Genomic DNA, 19,983 nt, shown 5'->3' on the forward strand with positions numbered 1-19,983 from the left:
TCTCATCGTACATGATGACCATTTTGCCCATCTTTAGACCTTCTGCGTACCTTAAATGATTCCAGGAATCCTCCATGGCCTCCATTTTCCAGTTTGTCTTCCTCAGGACCCAGCCCTAACATGGCCTGAGTGTGCGTGTGAAGTTCATCATGAAGATTGTCCAACAGCGCAGCTCGTGTCCGGTCCTTAAACATGGAAAGGGACAGCTTAATATCATGGCAAGTAATAGGACAGATAGCTACTATCAAGGTCACTTTACAATGATGACAATTAAAGGCCCCCTTTGCTTTTTTTCCCCCTTTCCTCTTTGATTGTCTTCTCTTGTTTTGGCTTTGTTGTTTGAAACTTTCCTGTCAGCATTGTAGCTCTTTTCCGACTTGGCTTTTCATTTTAGATTGTGCACCACTATGATCTGTAAATTAGCTAATGGTGGTATAACAAATCTGAATAAACTATGTGCATGCCCCCCCCCCCCCCCCCCCCCCCCCCCGATATTCAGAAGCATTTAACCGGCCAGGATCGACACCTGGCCAGTTAAATGCCTCATAACTGGCTCTCCGGCGATATTCAGTGGGGGATAGCTGGCTATCTTCCGTTGAATACCACCGGTTAGCGGCTTGTCGGTTATATTGGCCAATATAACTGGCTATCTGCCAATTTTCAGTCCCACTTAAGTGGCTACGGGCCCTGTTTACCACGCTGCAGCAAAAGGGGACCTGCGCTGTCATCGGCCCATCGAAGTGGCAGTAGGGGCTCCCGCACTAACCCGATGGTAACTTGGCAGCATGTGGCACTGCTTGATTAGCTCTAGGGGTGGTAAGTATCGCCGGGTGGTACTTCCTGTTTAGCAAGCGGTAAGCCCGCATTGGGCTTACCGCCGCTTAGTAAAAGGAGCCCTACATTTGGCCAGTTTCAATATAACTGGCTAAGTCTGAACATCAGGTTAGCTGGTTGTGTTCAAACCAGCCAAAAATAAACCGGATATTCAATGCCCATCACCGGGAACGGCCCGGCATTGAATATCTGGGTTTAGCGCTGACCAAGGGAGTTAGCCAGGCTAACTCTCATGGTCTAAATATCAGCCCCATGGTATCCAGAATAAACGGGACCCCTTACCCAGCTTCAAAATACTTTGCGATTGTTTAAACGTTTAGTAGGACCCTTGAAAATACATCAGTCAGACCTTTATTAGGAAAGTCCCTTTGCGCTGTATGCCTTATTCTGTCACAAAAAATGTAATCACAACTATACCCAGACCAATCCGATTAATAAACGACTTCTTGCCCTTTAGAAAAATGCTGAAAGCTCATCTCTTTAAGCAAGCCTACCCAAATGCCCCCCAACTTCCACCCCTAATTCTGTTCTGACTTAAATACCAAACTCCCATCCTTCTCTTTCCATCTCTCCTTAATTTTATCCCTCCTTACCCTTTCTCCCAAATTACACTATCCTATCCTGTCTACCCTCTTTTATCCTAGTCATATATTATCTAGCTCAACTTACCATACACTACTAAGCCCAACTTTACATTGTTTTACTACTGTTTTATTAAAATTCTAGTAACTTTGTATTTCAAATTACTATGTAAGCCGCATTGAGCCTGCATTATGTGGGAAAGCGCTGGATAGAAATGTAATAATAATAATCATCTTCGCTGAATGCCATTTCACTAAAACAGATCTTAATGGTCACTTCCTGAATGTCATTTTCAAATCAGGGATTATCCAGTTTTTACGATGGACCAGTAGGGCAACTTTTGTGTTCTTATTGTTATGTACTAGACAGCGTTAAAATCAACAGTTAATGAGGTTAGCGTGCTAATTGTAATGCAGGCAGTAGCTGGGCGGTAGTTCAAAATTGACGCGTGTAGGACACGCGTACGAGGCTTAGTAAGAGGGCCCCTAAGTCTTTGGCAGACCTGGAAGTTAAAGAGTGATTGCCTCAACTAGAAATGCTTTCTTTGATTCTGATCAGCTACAGTTTCTAATAGACATTTATAAGACAACAGATTCCACTTAAGCTCAAATCATTGGTAAGGGGAATATTGGGGCAATTCATAATGCAATGTGTATGCTTTCTTTAGTGTAACCCTTTTGGGGGGGGGGGGGGGTCTTTTGTTCTCCTTATATATTTATTCCGTAGCTTCAAGGATTTTTCCCTCACTCCCCTTTTCCTTATTGTGGACTATGTAGCACATTATTATTTCTTGATGATCATATGCTTTTCTTGCATTGTAATATTTCTATGTTGTGCTCTTCTTTTCAGGTTGGTACTTGTAAAAAAACAAACAAACCCTGGAAGTTATCCAGGTGCCGGCTGTTATTCAGAGCTGGTTATCAGCACTCCTAACCAGGCAAAAATTGGGCTGTATTTTATGGGGCCCTATCTGTCTCGTTAGGTGTACAGACTCGGGCACTGAGTATCACCAGTCCAGGTCTTCCCAGGCTGCCCTGGCACTGCCCAGATTGTACTGGGGCAAAAAGGCAGGAGCTTACATAATAAGAAAGTAAGAGTAGCCATAGTGGGTCAGACCAGTGGTCCATCTAGCCCAGTATCCTGTTTCCGAACAGTGACCAAGCCAGGTCACAATTACCTGGCAGAAACCCAAATTGTGGCAACACTCCATACTACAAATCCTAGGGCACGCAGTTGCTTCCCATGTCTGTCTCAATAGCAGACTATGAACTTTTCCTGCAGGAATTTGTCCAAACCTTTTTTAAACCCAGATACACTAACCGCTCTTACCACATCCTCTGGCAAAAAGTTCCAGAGCTTAACCATTTGTTGAGTGAAAAAATATTTCCTATTTGTTTTCCATGTAACTTCCTCGAGCTTCTCCTGCATGCTTAAACCATTCTAAATATCGATGCCGTTGCTTTTTTGTGGCATTTTGGAATGAAAACAGCATTAATTAAACAGCGGATGCCATTGTTACTTCTCTGTTTTCAAAATAACAGAAACATCTCAAATGTAACTATATTACAACCAAAAACCCAGTGCAATTCACCTGTAAATCCCAATTCCTCCCATCCAGCACTCTACTCCATTCCCATGATCTTCCTGCCCACCTACCTCCAGGCCCTCTGTCTCATTTTAGGTTCTTCTGCAGAACATTTTTCAGTTTATTTCAGACATTCATGCATGCAAAATGTAATTAAAATACATAACCATGTGATAATGCATGTATATTAACCAGTCCTTAGGGATTTCAGCATACCATTACACAGATGACATTCTTCTCATTTATCCTACTTATCTGAGTTATTCTTCCCTCCCCCTGTGATCACTCCCCTCCAGACTTATTTAGATGCAGTTGCTCATTAGTTGAGTAACCATTGTTTAGTCCTCAACCCCATCGAGACGGTTGCCTGTTGGTTTTCTGGTTTCTCCACACCTCCATCCATGCCCTTCACTCCGTTTGGAACACAAATGACTCCTGCGACTAGTTTTGGATATCTGAGAATTATTTGGGACTCTGCCCTCTCCTTTAAATCTCAAATAGCACACGTCTGTCTTTTTCGTCAACTTCGAGCCGTTCGCCACTATTTTAATCACAAAGACTATCGTATCATGCCCTTCTACTCATCTTCTTTAGTTCTCGACTTGATTACTGTAATATTCTTTATGCAGGTTTACCACAGTCATCGCTGAAAAGGTTACAAACTCTTCAAAATACCACAATCAGGTTACTATGCCATGCTTCCCATTTGGATCACACTACCCTCCTTTTAAAACAGCACCACTGGTTACCTATCAAGCTACATATCCTATATAATAAAACTCACCCTCAACGTTCTGAGGACACTGACATCGGTGTCACTTCCTTCGGGTTTGAAGGGTTCGTGGTGGTGAAGCCACCGAAATCACTGTCTCTGGGCCCCGCCCTCGCGTCAAACGTTATGACATTGAGGGCGGAGCAATGGCGTCGTAGATCGAGGGCGGAGCAATGGCGTCAGTGGCTTCACAACGAACAAGGACTCAGGAGATGAAGGTGGCGTGCGTTGACGAGGTCCGGAGCAATGGCGTCAGTGCCTTCACAATGACGAAGAGGTGGGGTTGGGGAGGAAAACCTTGCTAGCGCCCGTTTCATTTGCTCCAGAAACGGGCCTTTTTTACTAGTTATCTATAAAATAGCTATTCAAGCATTTAATGCTTTCCGACTTGGGCTTCCCGATTATCTTACCTGCCTCACTATCTCTTACTCTCCCTCGCGACTTCTTCGTTCCTTAACCGAGAATCGTTTGGTCCTTCCTAGTCCCAAAGCATCACATGAATCTACTAGACATAGTGCATTTTTCTTTCTCGTCGCTCACATTTGGAATAACCTACACCCCTCTCTCTCCGCTCTGAATCCTCCTTTAAAAATTTTACATCTTCTTTAAAGACTTGGCTTTTTAAACAGGAAATTCGAGGGACCAGGCTGATCAGCTGTTTTGGATTCCTCAATAGGAGGCCTTTCCCCATCGCCTTCTCATCTGTCTTGGTGTGACTGTTAAGCTTTCCTGTTTGAAATGGAGTTCTTTTTCCCTTTCCTTTTAATTTTTCGTCTGTACACCGCTCTGCAATGTCTTGCCAGCTAAAGTGGTCTAGCAAAACATAATCAACTATAAACTTACAAGTGTCATAGTTGCCAATAATTGCCAGTTATGCACATAAGACGCTGTTCTAGAAGGTCGTATTGCAAAGGGGCATGTACATGAGCAGAGCACAGGCTTGTCTCCCACTTACACACATCACTTTAGCTAGAGAATATGCATTGCGCATTTAAACGTGGCCATTTATGCCTGTCATTGAGCTGGCAGAAATGGTTGCGTCCAGATTTTGGCACACCAACGCTGAAACACTAGGGGGCCCTTTTACTAAGCCGCATAGGTGCCTACACCAGGGGCGTAGCTGCTATGGGGCCACGGGGGCCTGGGCCCCCATAGATTACCCCTGGTAAGCCTTTCCTCAGCTGAGAGGTACCCACCTCTACCACCGGCTGCCTTTCAGGTGCTGTGGAGGACTTGCAGCTCATCTGCATATCCTTACAGCCTTCTCCGGGGTGACACCCAGGTCCACCCCGATCCACTCAGGGCCTCCGCTCTAGGTGCCCAGCGCTCCCACCAGGTGCTGTGGAGGACTTGCAGCCCTTCTGCATTTCCTCATAGCTGTATCCGGGGTGACTCCAGTTCCACCCCGATCTTCCCAGGGCCTTCTCTCCAAGTGCCCAGAGTTCCCCAGGTGCTTTTTGGCTAGGATCAGGCGACCCTCAGGGGGAGGAATGCTGGCTTCGGCCTAACCCCTGGTAAGCCTTTCCTCAGCTGAGAGGTACCCACCTCTACCACCGGCTGCCTTTCAGGTGCTGTGGAAGACTTGCAGCTCATCTGCATATCCTTACAGCCTTCTCCGGGGTGACACCCAGGTCCACCCCGATCCACTCAGGGCCTCCGCTCTAGGTGCCCAGCGCTCCCACCAGGTGCTGTGGAGGACTTGCAGCCCTTCTGCATTTCCTCATAGCTGTATCCGGGGTGACTCCAGTTCCACCCCGATCTTCCCAGGGCCTTCTCTCCAAGTGCCCAGAGTTCCCCAGGTGCTTTTTGGCTAGGATCAGGCGACCCTCAGGGGGAGGAATGCTGGCTTCGGCCTAACCCCTGGTAAGCCTTTCCTCAGCTGAGAGGTACCCACCTCTACCACCGGCTGCCTTTCAGGTGCTGTGGAGGACTTGCAGCTCATCTGCATATCCTTACAGCCTTCTCCGGGGTGACACCCAGGTCCACCCCGATCCACTCAGGGCCTCCGCTCTAGGTGCCATTTTTCTCTTTGTATCTAATCTTTTTCCAGTTGCTAAAGTACCTTAATCATTTATGGCCCCTATTCACATTCTCTTCCTAGCTCTGTCCCTTCCTAATCTTTTCCCTCACCCCCTACCTCTCTCCGCTACAGGAACTCACTTCCCATCCATTGACTTCATCACCTCACCTTCTCTCCTACCCTCTTCCTCCCTCTTGGCTTTTAATCTCCGTCTCTTTCTTCCCTCCATTTTGCCTTCCCCATTCCACCTAAATACCTCTCGCCTTCGACGCCTTCGTGGCCACACCTCTCCTACTCTCCTCCGCTCTCTTTTACTCCTTCTCTTACTCTCAGCTGGTGACATCAATCCCAATCCTGGCCCTCCTCACCAACTATTATCCAAACTCTACAGATCTCACCGTGACCTCTCTAACCTCATCTCTATTCCTCTACTCCCCTCCTCTTCTCTGCCCTTCTCTTGCGCCCTATGGAATGCCCGCTCTATCTGTAACAAACTCCCCTATATCCAGGACCTCTTTATCTCGCGTCACCTCCATCTGCTCGCCATAACAGAAACCTGGCTCTGCCCTGATGACTCTGCTTCAGTCGCAGCCCTGTGCCATGGCGGTTATCTATTTTCACATACTCCTCGCTCTGCTGGCCGTGGGGGCGGTGTTGGACTACTTCTCTCTCCCTCCTCCAGATTTCAACCCCTTCTTCCACCTCAATCTCACTGTTTTTCCTCCTTTGAAGTCCACTCTATCCGCCTTTTCTCTCCTCTGCCTCTTCGAATAGCGGTCATTTATCGTCCCCCTGATAAGTCCCTTTCATCCTTTCTCAGTGACTTTGACGCCTGGCTTGCCTTCTTCCATGATTCTTCCTCCCCCTCTCTCATCCTTGGTGACTTTAATATTCCTGCTAATGATCCTTCCAACTCTTATATTTCCAAGTTACTCGCTTTAACGTCGTCCTTTAATCTCCAACTATGCTCCACCTCCCCCACTCATCAAAATGGTCACTGTCTTGATCTCATCTTCTCCTCCAACTGTTCACCCTCTAGTTTCCTTGCCTCCGATCTTCCCCTCTCTGATCACCATCTTATAACTTTCACACTTAAATCTCCTCCCTCCCAGTCCCGTCCTATCCTATCTAATTTATCTAGGAATCTTCACGACATTGACCCTTCATCTCTATCCTCCCATGTTTCAAACCTCCTCTCTACTGTGGCACCATCCACGTCTGTCAACGAGGCTGTTTCTTCTTACAACAATACTCTATCCTCTGCCTTAGACACTCTTGCACCTTTGATGACCCGCCCTGTAAGGCGTACAAAACCCCAACCTTGGCTGACTTCTAATATCCGCTACCTACGTTCCTGTACCCGCTCCGCCGAACGCCTCTGGCGGAAATCTCGGGCCCTTGCTGATTTCTTACACTTTAAGTTCATGCTGACCTCCTTCCAATCTGCTCTCTTACGTGCCAAACAGGATTATTATATCCAACTGACCAACTCTCTTGGCTCTAATCCTCGACTTCTCTTCACCACATTGAACTCTCTCCTCAAGGTGCCCCCTCCCCCAACTCCCCCTTCATTATCTCCTCAGACCCTTGCTGAATTCTTTCACAACAAGGTTCAAAAGATAAACCTTGCTTTCTCTACCTCACCAGCTCTCCCTCCACTAGTCCGTTCCCCTCTCTCTCCTTCCCCTCATTCCCTTTCCTCCTTTCCTGAAGTTACTATTGAGGAAACTACACTTCTCCTTTCTTCCTCAAAATGTACCACCTGTTCCTCTGATCCCATTCCCACCCACCTTCTTAATGCCATCTCTCCTACTCTTATTCCTTTTATCTGTCACATTCTCAACCTCTCACTTTCCACTGCGACTGTCCCTGCTTCCTTTAAACATGCTGTGGTCACACCTCTCCTTAAGAAGCCTTCACTTGACCCTACTTGTCCCTCTAATTACCGACCCATCTCCCTCCTTCCTTTTCTCTCCAAATTACTTGAGCGTGCTGTTCACCGCCGCTGCCTTGATTTTCTCTCCTCACATGCTATTCTTGACCCATTACAATCTGGTTTTCGCCCTCTCCACTCAACTGAAACTGCGCTTACTAAAGTCTCCAATGACCTATTACTGGCTAAATCCAGTGGTCAATATTCCATCCTCATTCTTCTTGATCTTTCCGCTGCTTTTGACACTGTCGATCACAGCATACTTCTCGATACCCTGTCCTCACTTGGATTCCAGGGCTCTGTCCTTTCCTGGTTCTCTTCCTACCTCTCCCTCCGCACCTTTAGTGTTCACTCTGGTGGATCCTCTTCTACTTCTATCCCTCTGCCTGTCGGTGTACCTCAGGGTTCTGTTCTTGGTCCCCTCCTCTTTTCTATCTACACTTCTTCCCTTGGTTCATTAATCTCATCCCATGGCTTTTCCTACCACCTCTATGCTGATGACTCCCAAATCTACCTTTCTACCCCTGATATCTCACCTTGCATCCAAACCAAAGTTTCAGCGTGCTTGTCTGAGATTGCTGCCTGGATGTCTCAACGCCACCTGAAATTAAATATGACCAAAACCGAGCTTCTCATTTTCCCCCCCAAACCCACCTCCCCGCTCCCCCCGTTTTCTATTTCTGTTGATGGCTCTCTCATTCTCCCTGTCTCCTCAGCTCGAAACCTTGGGGTCATCTTTGACTCTTCTCTCTCCTTCTCTGCTCATATCCAGCAGACCGCCAAGACCTGTCGTTTCTTTCTTTACAACATCCGTAAAATCCGCCCCTTTCTTTCCGAGCACTCTACCAAAACCCTCATCCACACCCTTGTCACCTCTCGTTTAGACTACTGCAATCTGCTTCTTGCTGGCCTCCCACTTAGTCACCTCTCCCCTCTCCAGTCGGTTCAAAACTCTGCTGCCCGTCTCATCTTCCGCCAGGGTCGCTTTACTCATACTACCCCTCTCCTCAAGACCCTTCACTGGCTCCCTATCCGTTTTCGCATCCTGTTCAAACTTCTTCTACTAACCTATAAATGTATTCACTATGCTGCTCCCCAGTATCTCTCCACACTCGTCCTTCCCTACACCCCTTCCCGTGCACTCCGCTCCATGGATAAATCCTTCTTATCTGTTCCCTTCTCCACTACTGCCAACTCCAGACTTCGCGCCTTCTATCTCGCTGCACCCTACGCCTGGAATAAACTTCCTGAGCCCCTACGTCTTGCCCCATCCTTGGCCACCTTTAAATCTAGACTGAAAACCCACCTCTTTAACATTGCTTTTGACTCGTAACCACTTGTAACCACTCGCCTCCACCTACCCTCCTCTCTTCCTTCCCGTTCACATTAATTGATTTGATTTGCTTACTTTATTTATTTTTTGTCTATTAGATTGTAAGCTCTTTGAGCAGGGACTGTCTTTCTTCTATGTTTGTACAGCGCTGCGTATGCCTTGTAGCGCTATAGAAATGCTAAATAGTAGTAGTAGTAGTAGTAGATTTGGGCCAGGACCCCCTGCTGGAGACCCTCTCAACCCCCCCTCCCGCCGCCAACCCGCCGCCTGCTACCTTTGCAGGTTGGCGGCAGGAGGGGGGGATTGAGAGGGTCATTGGCGGGGGGGGGGGTCAAAGTTGTTGGAGGTGTCGGCAATGGCGGGCGGGGGGTCGGTGTTGGCAATAGGGGGCGGGCGGGGGGGGGTCAGTGTTGGCAATGGGGGGGGGCGGTGGTGCCGGGGGGGGGCTAAAATGTGCCCCCTCACCTCGGCTCTGGACCCCCCTACCGTTGAAGTCTGGCTACGCCCCTGGCCTACACGTGCCCAACGTGTGCGAAATTGGAGTTACCATCTGGTTACCGCGTGGCCCTTGCGGTAATTTAAATTTTGGCGCGTGTTGAACACATGCATCCGAAAAATATTTTTTAATTTTCTGACGTGCGGCAGCTATGAGCGTCAAGTGGCAATCGACACACGTAGACCATTACCGGACGGTTACCGTGTGAGACCTTACCGCTGGGTCGATGGCTTGCGGTAAGGCCTCAGACCCAAAATGGACACACGGCAATTTTCGTGTTGCCGCACGTCCATTTTCGGCAAAAAGTTTTTTTTTTAAATCATATTTACTGCAATCCAAACTGAGCCAGCTTACGATCATAGTGAAATAATGCGACACAAAAGAAAGACATCGTCTGGGTTACGTGTTTTAAAGTTTATCCCAACTAATCTCCCTCTCCCCTACCCTCACCCCCCCCCCATGCCTTCCCCCCCCTACCTCGGCAAAATGTTTTAAAAAGGCATTTTTTTTGTAGGTGCCCAAAACATGCATCTATATTACCACAGGCCATTTTTCGGCGCACCTCAGTAAAAGGACCCCTAGTATTCTAAACTGGCATCTTAGTGCCCAGATGGTGTTCTAGAATTGGCATCACTGTTCCCTCTAAGCTGATTTGGAGTCCTCCACCTACAGTCCTGCCAGTGGGTGGCGCTGATTCACTATCACATTTTCAATAGTTAGGGAGGGACAGACAGGCTCCACAGACTCCAGGGAACCTGTCTGTTCTTAGTGATTGAAAATAGAATATTGAAGCACCACTCCCCACTGGCCGTAATGCAGTTGGAGGACTCCTGCTCAGCTGAGAGAGAACAGTGCTTCTGAGCGCACTTCCTTTTGGTTCCTAAAATGAGATGCCAAGTTATAGAATTGACCGCATTCTGATCCAATATATAAAAGGGATGGTGACCGACCTTTTCAAGGTGGCTATAACATGCCAAAGTTCACATTTCACTGCCAACTTTACCTCAAGTTTTGCAAACTTGTCAGACTTGCAGCAGGAATTTTCAGCATTGATGAGTTTAGTAAGCAAAAACTCCCTAAACTCTTGGTCCTAGAAGGAAAGAAAACAGAAACAGATGTTTGAGATGCTTTAACGTGTACATAGAAAAGGTTCATCCTTTCTCTGTTTTCTTTTTAAAGCCATATGGTAAACCTACTTTCAGGTGAAACTGAACCCCCCCCCCCTCACACACACACACATACAAAACCCGCCACCTGTATTCTGCCTCTACCTCCTCCCACCCAACCAATACAACCGACACTTTCCCATCAACTCAAGGCCTTCCCTGGGCTTACCTAAGGAGCCCCGATGGTCTAGTGTCTTAATGGGCAGGAGTGATCGATCCCCAGTCGCTCCTGCCTCTGCTGTCTCCGCCAACAAAATGGCTGTCGAGACCTTCAGCAACAGCCCTGCAACGGGGAAGAGAGGCTTTGTTTTGTTGCAGCACTGTTGGTGATGGTGGCGGGAGGGGGGGTGAAGAAGGGAGGATCTGTTTGGTGGTGGTAGCAGCAGTGGGGGTGGGGGGGGAGTAGGTGTTGTTCAAGGGCAGGGCCTGGCTGGTTTCAGCTTTGATTTTGGCTGAAAATGAGTGGCAGATTTCACCTGCAAATTTGGTTTTGGTTAGCCTCTAATCTATAAGGTATAGTCCCCTGCCCATTTGCTGCCCATTCTCCACCTATTTCCTACTCAGAAATTAGTGCAGTCAAGCTGCCTCAGTAACTGCTAGCATGCATTAATGTCTGCTTACTTAGCTTAAGGGGCCTTTGAGAAAGCCATGCTTGCATTTTTAACTCGTGGAAGAAATGAGCTGGTGGTAAACACTGAGACGCTCATAAGAATATAATGGCATTTACTGCCAGTTCAAACCCGGCCAAATCCAAGGCATTTGGTCGTGGGAGGAGCCAGCATTTGTAGTGCACTGGTCCCCCTGACATGCCAGGACACCAACCGGGCACCCTAGGGGGCACTTCTAAAAATTAAACAAAAACATTAAAATAGCTCCCAGGTGCATAGCTCCCTTACCTTGGGTGCTGAGCCCCCCAAATCCCACAACTCTTCACCATTACCATAGCCCTTATGGGTGAAGGGGGGCACCTACATGTGGGTACAGTGGGTTTTGGGGGTGGGGGGTTGGAGGGCTCCCATTTACCACCACAAGTGTAACAGGTAGGGGGGGGATGGGCCCGGGTCCACCTGCCTGAAGTGCACTGCACCCACTAAAAACTGCTCCAGGGACCTGCATACTGCTGTCAGGGAGCTGGGTATGACATTTGAGGCTGGCAAAAAAAGTTTTTAAAGTTGTTTTTTTGAGGGTGGGACCACTGGGGGAGTCAGGGGAGGTCATCACCGATTCCCTCTGGTGGTCATCTGGTCAGTTCGGGCACTTTTTTGGGACTTGGACCTGAAAAAAAAGGGACCAAGTAAAATCGGCCAAATGCTCATCAGGGCCGGCTTTCTTTTTTCCATCATCGGGCGAAGCCGGCCATCTCGTACCACGCCCCTGTCCCGCCTTTGCTACCCTACCGACACGCCCCCTTGAAGTTTGGCCAGCTCCGCGATGGACTGCAGCCAAAATCGGCTTTTGATTATGCCGATTTCGCCGGCCTTGAGAGATGGCCGGCCATCTCCCGATTTGTGTCGGACGATGAGAGAGATTTGCATGCACTACCTGGACTGCAAGTCTCTCTCATGAATATTCCCCACTCCTCTTGTAAAAGTTCTGGGAGAATCATGTAGGTGTCACTTCATTATATAATAATGGATTTCTAAGAAAGCTTGTGTGACCTGCAGTGGGCACAGCCTAACCACCCTGGTCTCAGATGGACTTGGCTTCTATCACCACGGACCTAGCAGAATAAGAGAAAAGAAAAAATTGACATGCCAGGCTGAAAGGCAAGGTCAATGGTCAGTTATGACTGATAGATAGTTAGGGTCCCCAGAGGTTTTCAGCTGTTGTATGCTACCTTTCAGAGCTGAATTTCAGTGATTAGACAGGCTCTGGTTACAGTCAGCTGTCACATTGCAAGACATGCATAAAGAGGCTACCTCAACAAGAGACATCCTTTAAAATAAAAGCAACCCCCCCTCAATATTCAGCACTATTTAACCGGCCAGAACGGCTGCTGACAGGTTAAATAGTGCTTATCCGGCTATCCACTGATATTCAGCTGGGAATAACTGGCTATCCCCCTCTGAATATCCCCGGATAACGGCTAGACGGTTATATCGCCCAATATAACCGGCTATCCACCAATCGTTAAAGCCAGTTTGGCGGCCATATCTGCCCGCGTAAAAACGTGGGATATCTTTGGCCGGTTTAGAGACAAGTGGCTAAGCCTGAATATTGACTTAGCCGGTTATCTTTAAACCATCCAAAAACAAACTGGAAATGGCCTGGCATTGAATATCCGGGCTCAGTGCCGATCGCGGGAGCTAGCCAGTCTAACTCCTGCAGTCTGAATATCGACCCCATTTACTTCTTCCTTCTGAGGCAATATTAGCCTTTTCTGCGATTCCATGCCAAGCACTGAACAACTGAAGCTTTATCAGGACCTTGCTGTTATATTTATGGTATGAATGTAGTGGGAATGGCAGTAGAGAAATCCATGAAAGAGATGTATTAAAACCTGGGAGAAGCAGCTAGAATAAAAATGGCTCTGCAGTTTGAGTCTAGAGGTGCTATTTTTGTACTATTTCGAATGGGGAAAGGGTGGAGAGATTTATTGATTTGGTTTTTATCTTTATATATTTTTATATAACTGTATGTGTGTCCTCACGTTTTACTGTTTACTGAGAACTTGTTCTACCTCCTATTCCAACAAGTGGGTCTAGGCTGACATCTGTTGAAATTCATCAGAGGAACCGGTTGAATTTCCTTGGCTCTGCTAAGTCACCTCTCCTCAACCTGGCCCTATTACCTCTGAGGTCAATATTCAAAAGGGTTTAAACAGGCAGGAGAGGTTCCTGGCCAGTTAAACCCGCTGAGCTGACCGCTGAATATCTCCACTAATTGGCCATTTGGTCCAGGGGCACAGCTTGGGCTGCTCACCGGCTAAGCAAGTGCATAAAGATTGGACAGCAAAAAGGCTGTCCTAACATAGTAACATAGTAGATGACGGCAGAAAAAGACCTTCACGGTCCATCCAGTCTGCCCAACAAGACAAACATATGTGTATACCTTACCTTGATTTGTACCTGCCTTATTCAGGGCACACACCGTACAAGTCTGCCCAGCAGTACTTCCCGCCTCCCAACCACCAGTCCCGCCTCCCATCACCGGCTCTGGCACAGACCGTATAAGTCCGCCCTCCACTATCCTCGCCTCCCAACCACCAACCCCTCTTCCCCCCCAACTGCTCCGCCACCCAATTTCGGCTAAGCTGTGCTGATTTAACCTGGCACCTGTATGAACATCGGCCAGTGCCTGGTTAATGTCTGGGTCAGAGAAGGCAAAAGTAGAGACTAATAGACGATTCACCATTGGAGACGTGAGTCCAACAGTCTTTATTATATCAGAGATAACGACCCGACACAGGCCGTGTTTCGACGCTAAAAAGCGTCTGCATCAGGGGTCAATAAATACACTACAAATCAAAACATATAACATATAAATAATGCCAATAAAAACATATATGCACATCCATATAGAGATATGAAAATTCAATAGACATATTATTATTTTTTTACATATTTTAAGCAATAAATTTCAATTGTATTGTTCCTGAGGTTTGTCTAGCCTTCCTCTGTTCCCACTTCCTTGTGTATTATTATTAAGCAGCCATAAGAGTCCTTTTCGGTTATAAATGCTTGGCTTAACTGTCTTATAAAATTTCTTTTCTCTTCTCTTCCCCCTTAATGGGTTGGTATCCTCCTGATTTAGTATTACCACATATATTTTATAAGCTTTTAATATGAAACTGTACACATGGGAAAATAGTCAAGAAATCAAAACAAATAAAAAATACAACCAACAGAGCAAAAAGTGAGAGGAGAACTAGGAATGAGTTCAAGAGAAGACAGTGAACACTGAAAAAAAGGCACACTGCTACTCTGACTGATCAAAGTGCTGAGGCGCATGGTAGCACAGGATATGACATCAGATAAACAGTGCAAAGGTCCATGTAGCCTGTCCATTTCCCCATTCCACTGCAGTCTTTCACTTTCAGGAAACCCAGTATGGATTTTGCCTTTGTTATCTACTCTGGAGGATTCTTCTTTGTACCCCCCCCCCCCCCCCCACCATTTCTGTAAAGAAATATTTTCCTTTCGTCATTCAGAAGTTACTTACTTTCTGAAATATCGGCGGGTTTGGCAGAGGAGGACCAAAGGGTGGGACGTCTTCTCGAGCAGTGACCGACACCTATTAGAAATGAAAAACAAAGCATAACTAAACGAATGAAAGACCATACGGCATTGATTCCCAAACTTTTTACTAAGGCGGAACCCCTAAAATATTTTGTCATACACTGAGGAATCCTCAGTTTATATAAACACATATGTGTTAATTCAAATAAGATTCTATAATCAAATTTCCTGAGAAACCCCTGAAGAGAGTTTGAGGAACCCATTTTTGGGAATCACTGCCATATGGGGACAATGGCCTCATGCTGCCTAGACTGGCAATACTAGACAAGTTTTCAAAGATTTTTTACACAGGCACTCAGTTCCCAGACGAGCCCCCAGATGTTAGCTATGGTCCCCAGATGTCAGATTTGGCTTTCAACTGGTTCTAGGTTCCTTTCTTTGGTCCTGGGACCACTTCCCAGGGGCAATGGGTTGTATCACAATAAAACAGGTGTGGCTTGGAACAGGGCATTTTTTAAAATGGAAATAGGCTTGTAGCACTTAGGACAGAAAGGTATTGCACCGCTGCTTGTATTTGTCTGCCTGTCCCTCTGATTCTGTACTGAAAGAAATCCTCGGTGTGTGGTCTCTGGGCTCAAAGATTTGGCAGCGGATATAAATGATTATACAAACCAGTGCATTTTTTCTAGCAAAAAAGGTGCCGGTACTCAAATGTTAAGCCACCCTTCAGGGTTGGAGTGATCACTGAGGGACCCACTCCACAATAACCAGGCCCCCTGCAACCACTCAAAGAGTCTATGACAAGGCAGAATTGGTGTGTAGAGCCTGAGCTCTTTCATTAAAACTTGGGGTCCATGGGTCAAATTTAGCAGACGATGGAAAAGGTGCCAGTACTGAGTACCCCCAAGTACCCCCTCAAAAAAAGCCCTGATACAAACACAGGGGGAAAGTCTGTTATCGGAGTACAGACCACAAAATACAACCATTCAAAGTACTCCACAATAATCTACTATCTATTTTGATAATACAATTTATTGAACGTATATGCTCAAGTTACATAAACAACAACAGGGTATCTTCGGAACTCACTTCAACTCCCCAGTCAACTACACACACTCCAGGTTCTCACCCATCCACATTCATAACATATACATCTTATCTAATGATAACCACAGTTATCGTTATGTTCAAAATTCAAAGTTCAGTCAGCTATATCCATATTAAACCAACTCCTCAGTCAAATGTTCTTTAAAAGCTGTAGATTTATCGCACATTTGCCAATGCTGTTATTATAGTTCTGTCTCCACTCCTTCCAATCTATCAACAGCTGTAATAAGTTGCTAACTGCTTTGAATTGTATTATCAAAATAGATAGTAGATTATTGTGGAGTACTTTGAAGAGGAAATAAATACCCAAGTACTTGCAAATGACGGCCCCTAAAACCATAGCTCAAGAGAAGCCAGCTCTGTCCGAGCTATAAGTCCAAAAGAACAGGAAGTAATATATTAACGTAGTCAGGAAGATGGTGAAATTCTTTTCCAAAAGTTACTTTGAGTGACATTTTAGGATTATATTCAATACGAATGAAAAAGATATCATAATATTGCATTGAACTAGAAGAATGATTTTGGCAACCTAGAAGGAAAAAAAGTAATATGATCTCTCTTTAATTATAGGTCAGGTGGACATTCCAATCAAGATGCTTGAGCAGAAACTGGCAGGACTGTTATTACTGGGCTGAAGCTGGTATTTCATGATCACTGCGCCACTGCTATTTACATGTCCAGCAAGGACATGTGTAAAGCTGAAAAAGGATGTAGAATTGTGCACGACATCGCTTGAGATACCCAAGGGAAAATCTCTTTCCAGATGGTGTCTAACGCTGTCACCTTCATCTTTCTGTTCTTGTTGACCTATTTCAGAGTTCCATTCACGTTGTGTAATTAAGACAGCTTGCATTTCACCTAAACTTCTCTCTTCATTGTACAGAACTAAATGGTATTATATTTAGCTACTAGCATCAATGTGTACTGGGATGTGTGAACAACACTCAAAGAGCTTGAACTTAATGGATACATGCTTTCCATTTTAAGGGCCTGATTATGTAACAGGATGCATATGAGGGAAGCTAAAAATGCAGTTATTTTAAACCTGTTTTACAAAAATGGGTCTGTATAGAATAGGCTTTTTCAAATCTGTCCTTAAAGGTTGCTACACATTGTCTGTGCTTAAAGATCTGTTTTATTTTTATTTGTTTACAAAAATTTGGTATACAGCCTGTAGCCCAGTGGTACTAGTTTACAATTAGTTTTAAAAAATGAGGAAAAAAAAAGATAAAATGAAATGGTGGGGAGGAAATGAGAAAAGAATCTCCCTGGATGACTCAGGAAGCGACATTAAGTAACTTGGGAGGCAGTAGGGGACAGCGCAGACTAGAGAATGATATGGGAACGGAGAACTGTGGTAAACTGCACTAAATCCACGGTAAAACGGAAAAAAAATCGGCCCGTTTACTACGGGTATAGGAGCAAAACATTTTACATTTTACTGCCCTGCAAGAATGGTAAAAAGCTTTGCTCCCGTGGTTAAAAAAAAAAAGCTGCGGGTGATCTCCATTCTCCACAGGCCTGCTCCAGGACCTTCTTTCTCTCTGCAGGGTCCTGCCTTCTGATGCAACTTCCTACGGGAAGTTGCATTAGAAGGCGGGACCCGGACATGCCACTGGCGTCTGTGAGCAAATACAGCCTCGTGAAAGTGCAGCATGCATGCGGCTGGGCTCCTGAGAGAAACAGAGAAGAAAGCGCTGTTGAAGTGAAGTGATGGCCGTAGCCTGTGCTTTCAATGTTTGGCTTCCTCGTGTCTGTATTACTGTGTAGATGAGCCCTGGTGTGGTTGTGGCAGTTGACAAATTTGTTGGCTGAGAGATGATTGTTGACAAGGAACTGGTCCTTAAGCTGAAAGCAATAATAGTAATAATAATAATAATAATAATAAAATAGAGTGTGTGTGTGTGTGTGGGGGGGGGGGGGGGGGGGTGTTAGGAACTGAGGCGCTATGTGATCTGGAATAATCATTTTTTTTTTCCTGCCACCCTATCTGCCTTGGGTATTATTTCTCTTTCTCTGTGGGTGTGGCATGAAAGTTTCCAGGCATTCAGAAAGTTGTTTTTATTTTGTTCTGGTGGTCTATCTGGGAAGGTGCCTTACAGAGACAAGAGTCTCTGGTACATCTGTGAACCATGGAGGGGAGTTTGGTACCATTAGGCTTGTGACTGATAAGAGATTCTTGCTGAAAGCTCACAAGGTCTCACTACTACTACTACTTAACATTTCTAGAGCGCTACTAGGGTTACGCAGCGCTGTACAAATTAACAATTAAGGACGGTCCCTGCTCAGAAGAGCTTACAATCTAAAGGCCGAAATGTCAAGTTGGGGTAGTTAAGATTTCCTGAGAAGAGGTGTAGTGATTAGGTGCCGAAGGCGACATCATGACCGTGGGTAATCTACTGGACAGAGGTACACAGATGGTGATTAGTTCATGTGTGTCACCTGACCCAGAGGAATGCCAGTCCTGGGCATGGGTGAGAGAAAGAGATTCAGAAGAGAAGAAGATTTCATGGTGTATAGTTCTCTGTTGGAGGAGCGAAAGACTAATTTGCCCAAACACCTGTGAACTGTGATTCCTTGTGCAGAGCACTGCACAAAGTCCAGTTCAGCTGCAGCTCTGTGGCTTCCCCAAAGATTGTGTAACCTGCTGCACAGAGCAGGGACTTGGGCTATTCCTGATCTACTAGGGCTCACAGGTATTCTGCTGAAGCCTAGAAGAGAAGCCGATTCTTCATGTCACCTGAATTCTGGGACCTACAGACCACAAGGGTGAGCTTGCAGGAATTTTTCCTCTTCTGCTCAGAATTTAGTTAGTTTGGTTTGCCTGTGACTGATTGGTTACAACAGGACCTGTGGTTGTTAGCCTAGTTCTGCTGCTGTTGGTAATCTTTTGTCATGATATAATAGTTATATAGTTACTCATATATATATTTTCATATATTGGTGTAATAATCAGTATATTTTGGTAGTGTACAGAGTTTTGTAACTTGCTTTGCATTTTGCCATATTGTTATTTTTATATCTATAATAAATAATATATTTCCACTTTAGCATTATTCCGTTCATTGGTGGACAGCCTGACCAGACTCTAAGGGCCATATTTAGGTACCCTCATATCCTTAGCAAGCAAATCCAGAATAACTGCTGTAATTATTTGATATAGAAGTACCTACAGTCCCCAAATCCAATACCAGGCCATGCCTTCTTCAGCTTCCAGCAGGTTAGGACTCTCTCTGGCCAGGGGGCAGTTGTCCTAGTTGCACTCCCCTAACACCATTCTTGGTGATCTTTGATGTGGCACATAATTTTTGGTCAGGTATTATGTATTTGGCATTTGCGGTCTACTTGTGTGTGTCTGTGACTGAGGTATTCAGTTAGCATGAATTTTCTATGTAGCATTCTGTAATAATTTGGCTTGTTCAATTTTCCCGATAGTGTAGGGAATATTTGTGAGGGGAGACAGGGATTTTGTTAATCCCTTATCTGTATTGTTTGTGATTTATAAAACGCCAGTTGAATAGAATATTGTTTCTTTTTATACTTTAATAAAATGATTTAAATATAAAATCATAACTGTTCAAGGCTTGTGCGGAAGGGATGCGCCCAAGCTCGTGGGGACGAGGACAAAGCTTACGGGGACGGGGACAAAGCTTGCGGGGATGGGGCCAAACTTTATCCCCGCATCATTCTCTAGCTCAGACGTCCCTAGATAGTCCCTGGTTGGGAATTGCAGTTCATCCACGACAGAAGAGGGTGCTACCCTGCTGGTCAGAGGCTGAACTGCAGAGCTAGACAGAGAATAGTGCATTGTGGGTAGAGTGGGCTGTGTGAACATGGGGGTGTGGCCCCACAATGCACATAATATAGTTAAAAGTCAAGGGGAGGAAGAGGAGAGGCCCCAGCATATGCCCTGACTGAAGACATCCCAATTCTATGATTGAGCTGAGGTAGGCACTTGTTGCTAACTGTTTAAACTT

General features: G+C 45.8%; 1 protein-coding gene across 3 annotated transcripts in view; it reads right to left on the reverse strand.

Annotated features, from left to right (window-relative positions):
• Nucleotides 1-19,983, reverse strand: part of RAP1GAP2 (RAP1 GTPase activating protein 2) — a 257,985-nt gene that overhangs the window by 53,892 nt on the left and 184,110 nt on the right. For all 3 annotated transcript variants that reach the window (XM_030185957.1, XM_030185956.1, XM_030185955.1), the window contains exons 13-15: nt 14,883-14,954; nt 10,559-10,645; nt 51-185 (exon numbers count right to left, since the gene is read on the reverse strand). In XM_030185957.1, the coding sequence (XP_030041817.1) occupies nt 51-185; nt 10,559-10,645; nt 14,883-14,954 (294 nt within the window). The remainder of the gene's footprint in view (nt 1-50; nt 186-10,558; nt 10,646-14,882; nt 14,955-19,983) is intronic.

The sequence above is a fragment of the Microcaecilia unicolor genome, chromosome 13 (genome assembly GCF_901765095.1).
Source record: "Microcaecilia unicolor chromosome 13, aMicUni1.1, whole genome shotgun sequence".
In the NCBI taxonomy this organism is placed as follows: Eukaryota; Metazoa; Chordata; class Amphibia; order Gymnophiona; family Siphonopidae; genus Microcaecilia; species Microcaecilia unicolor.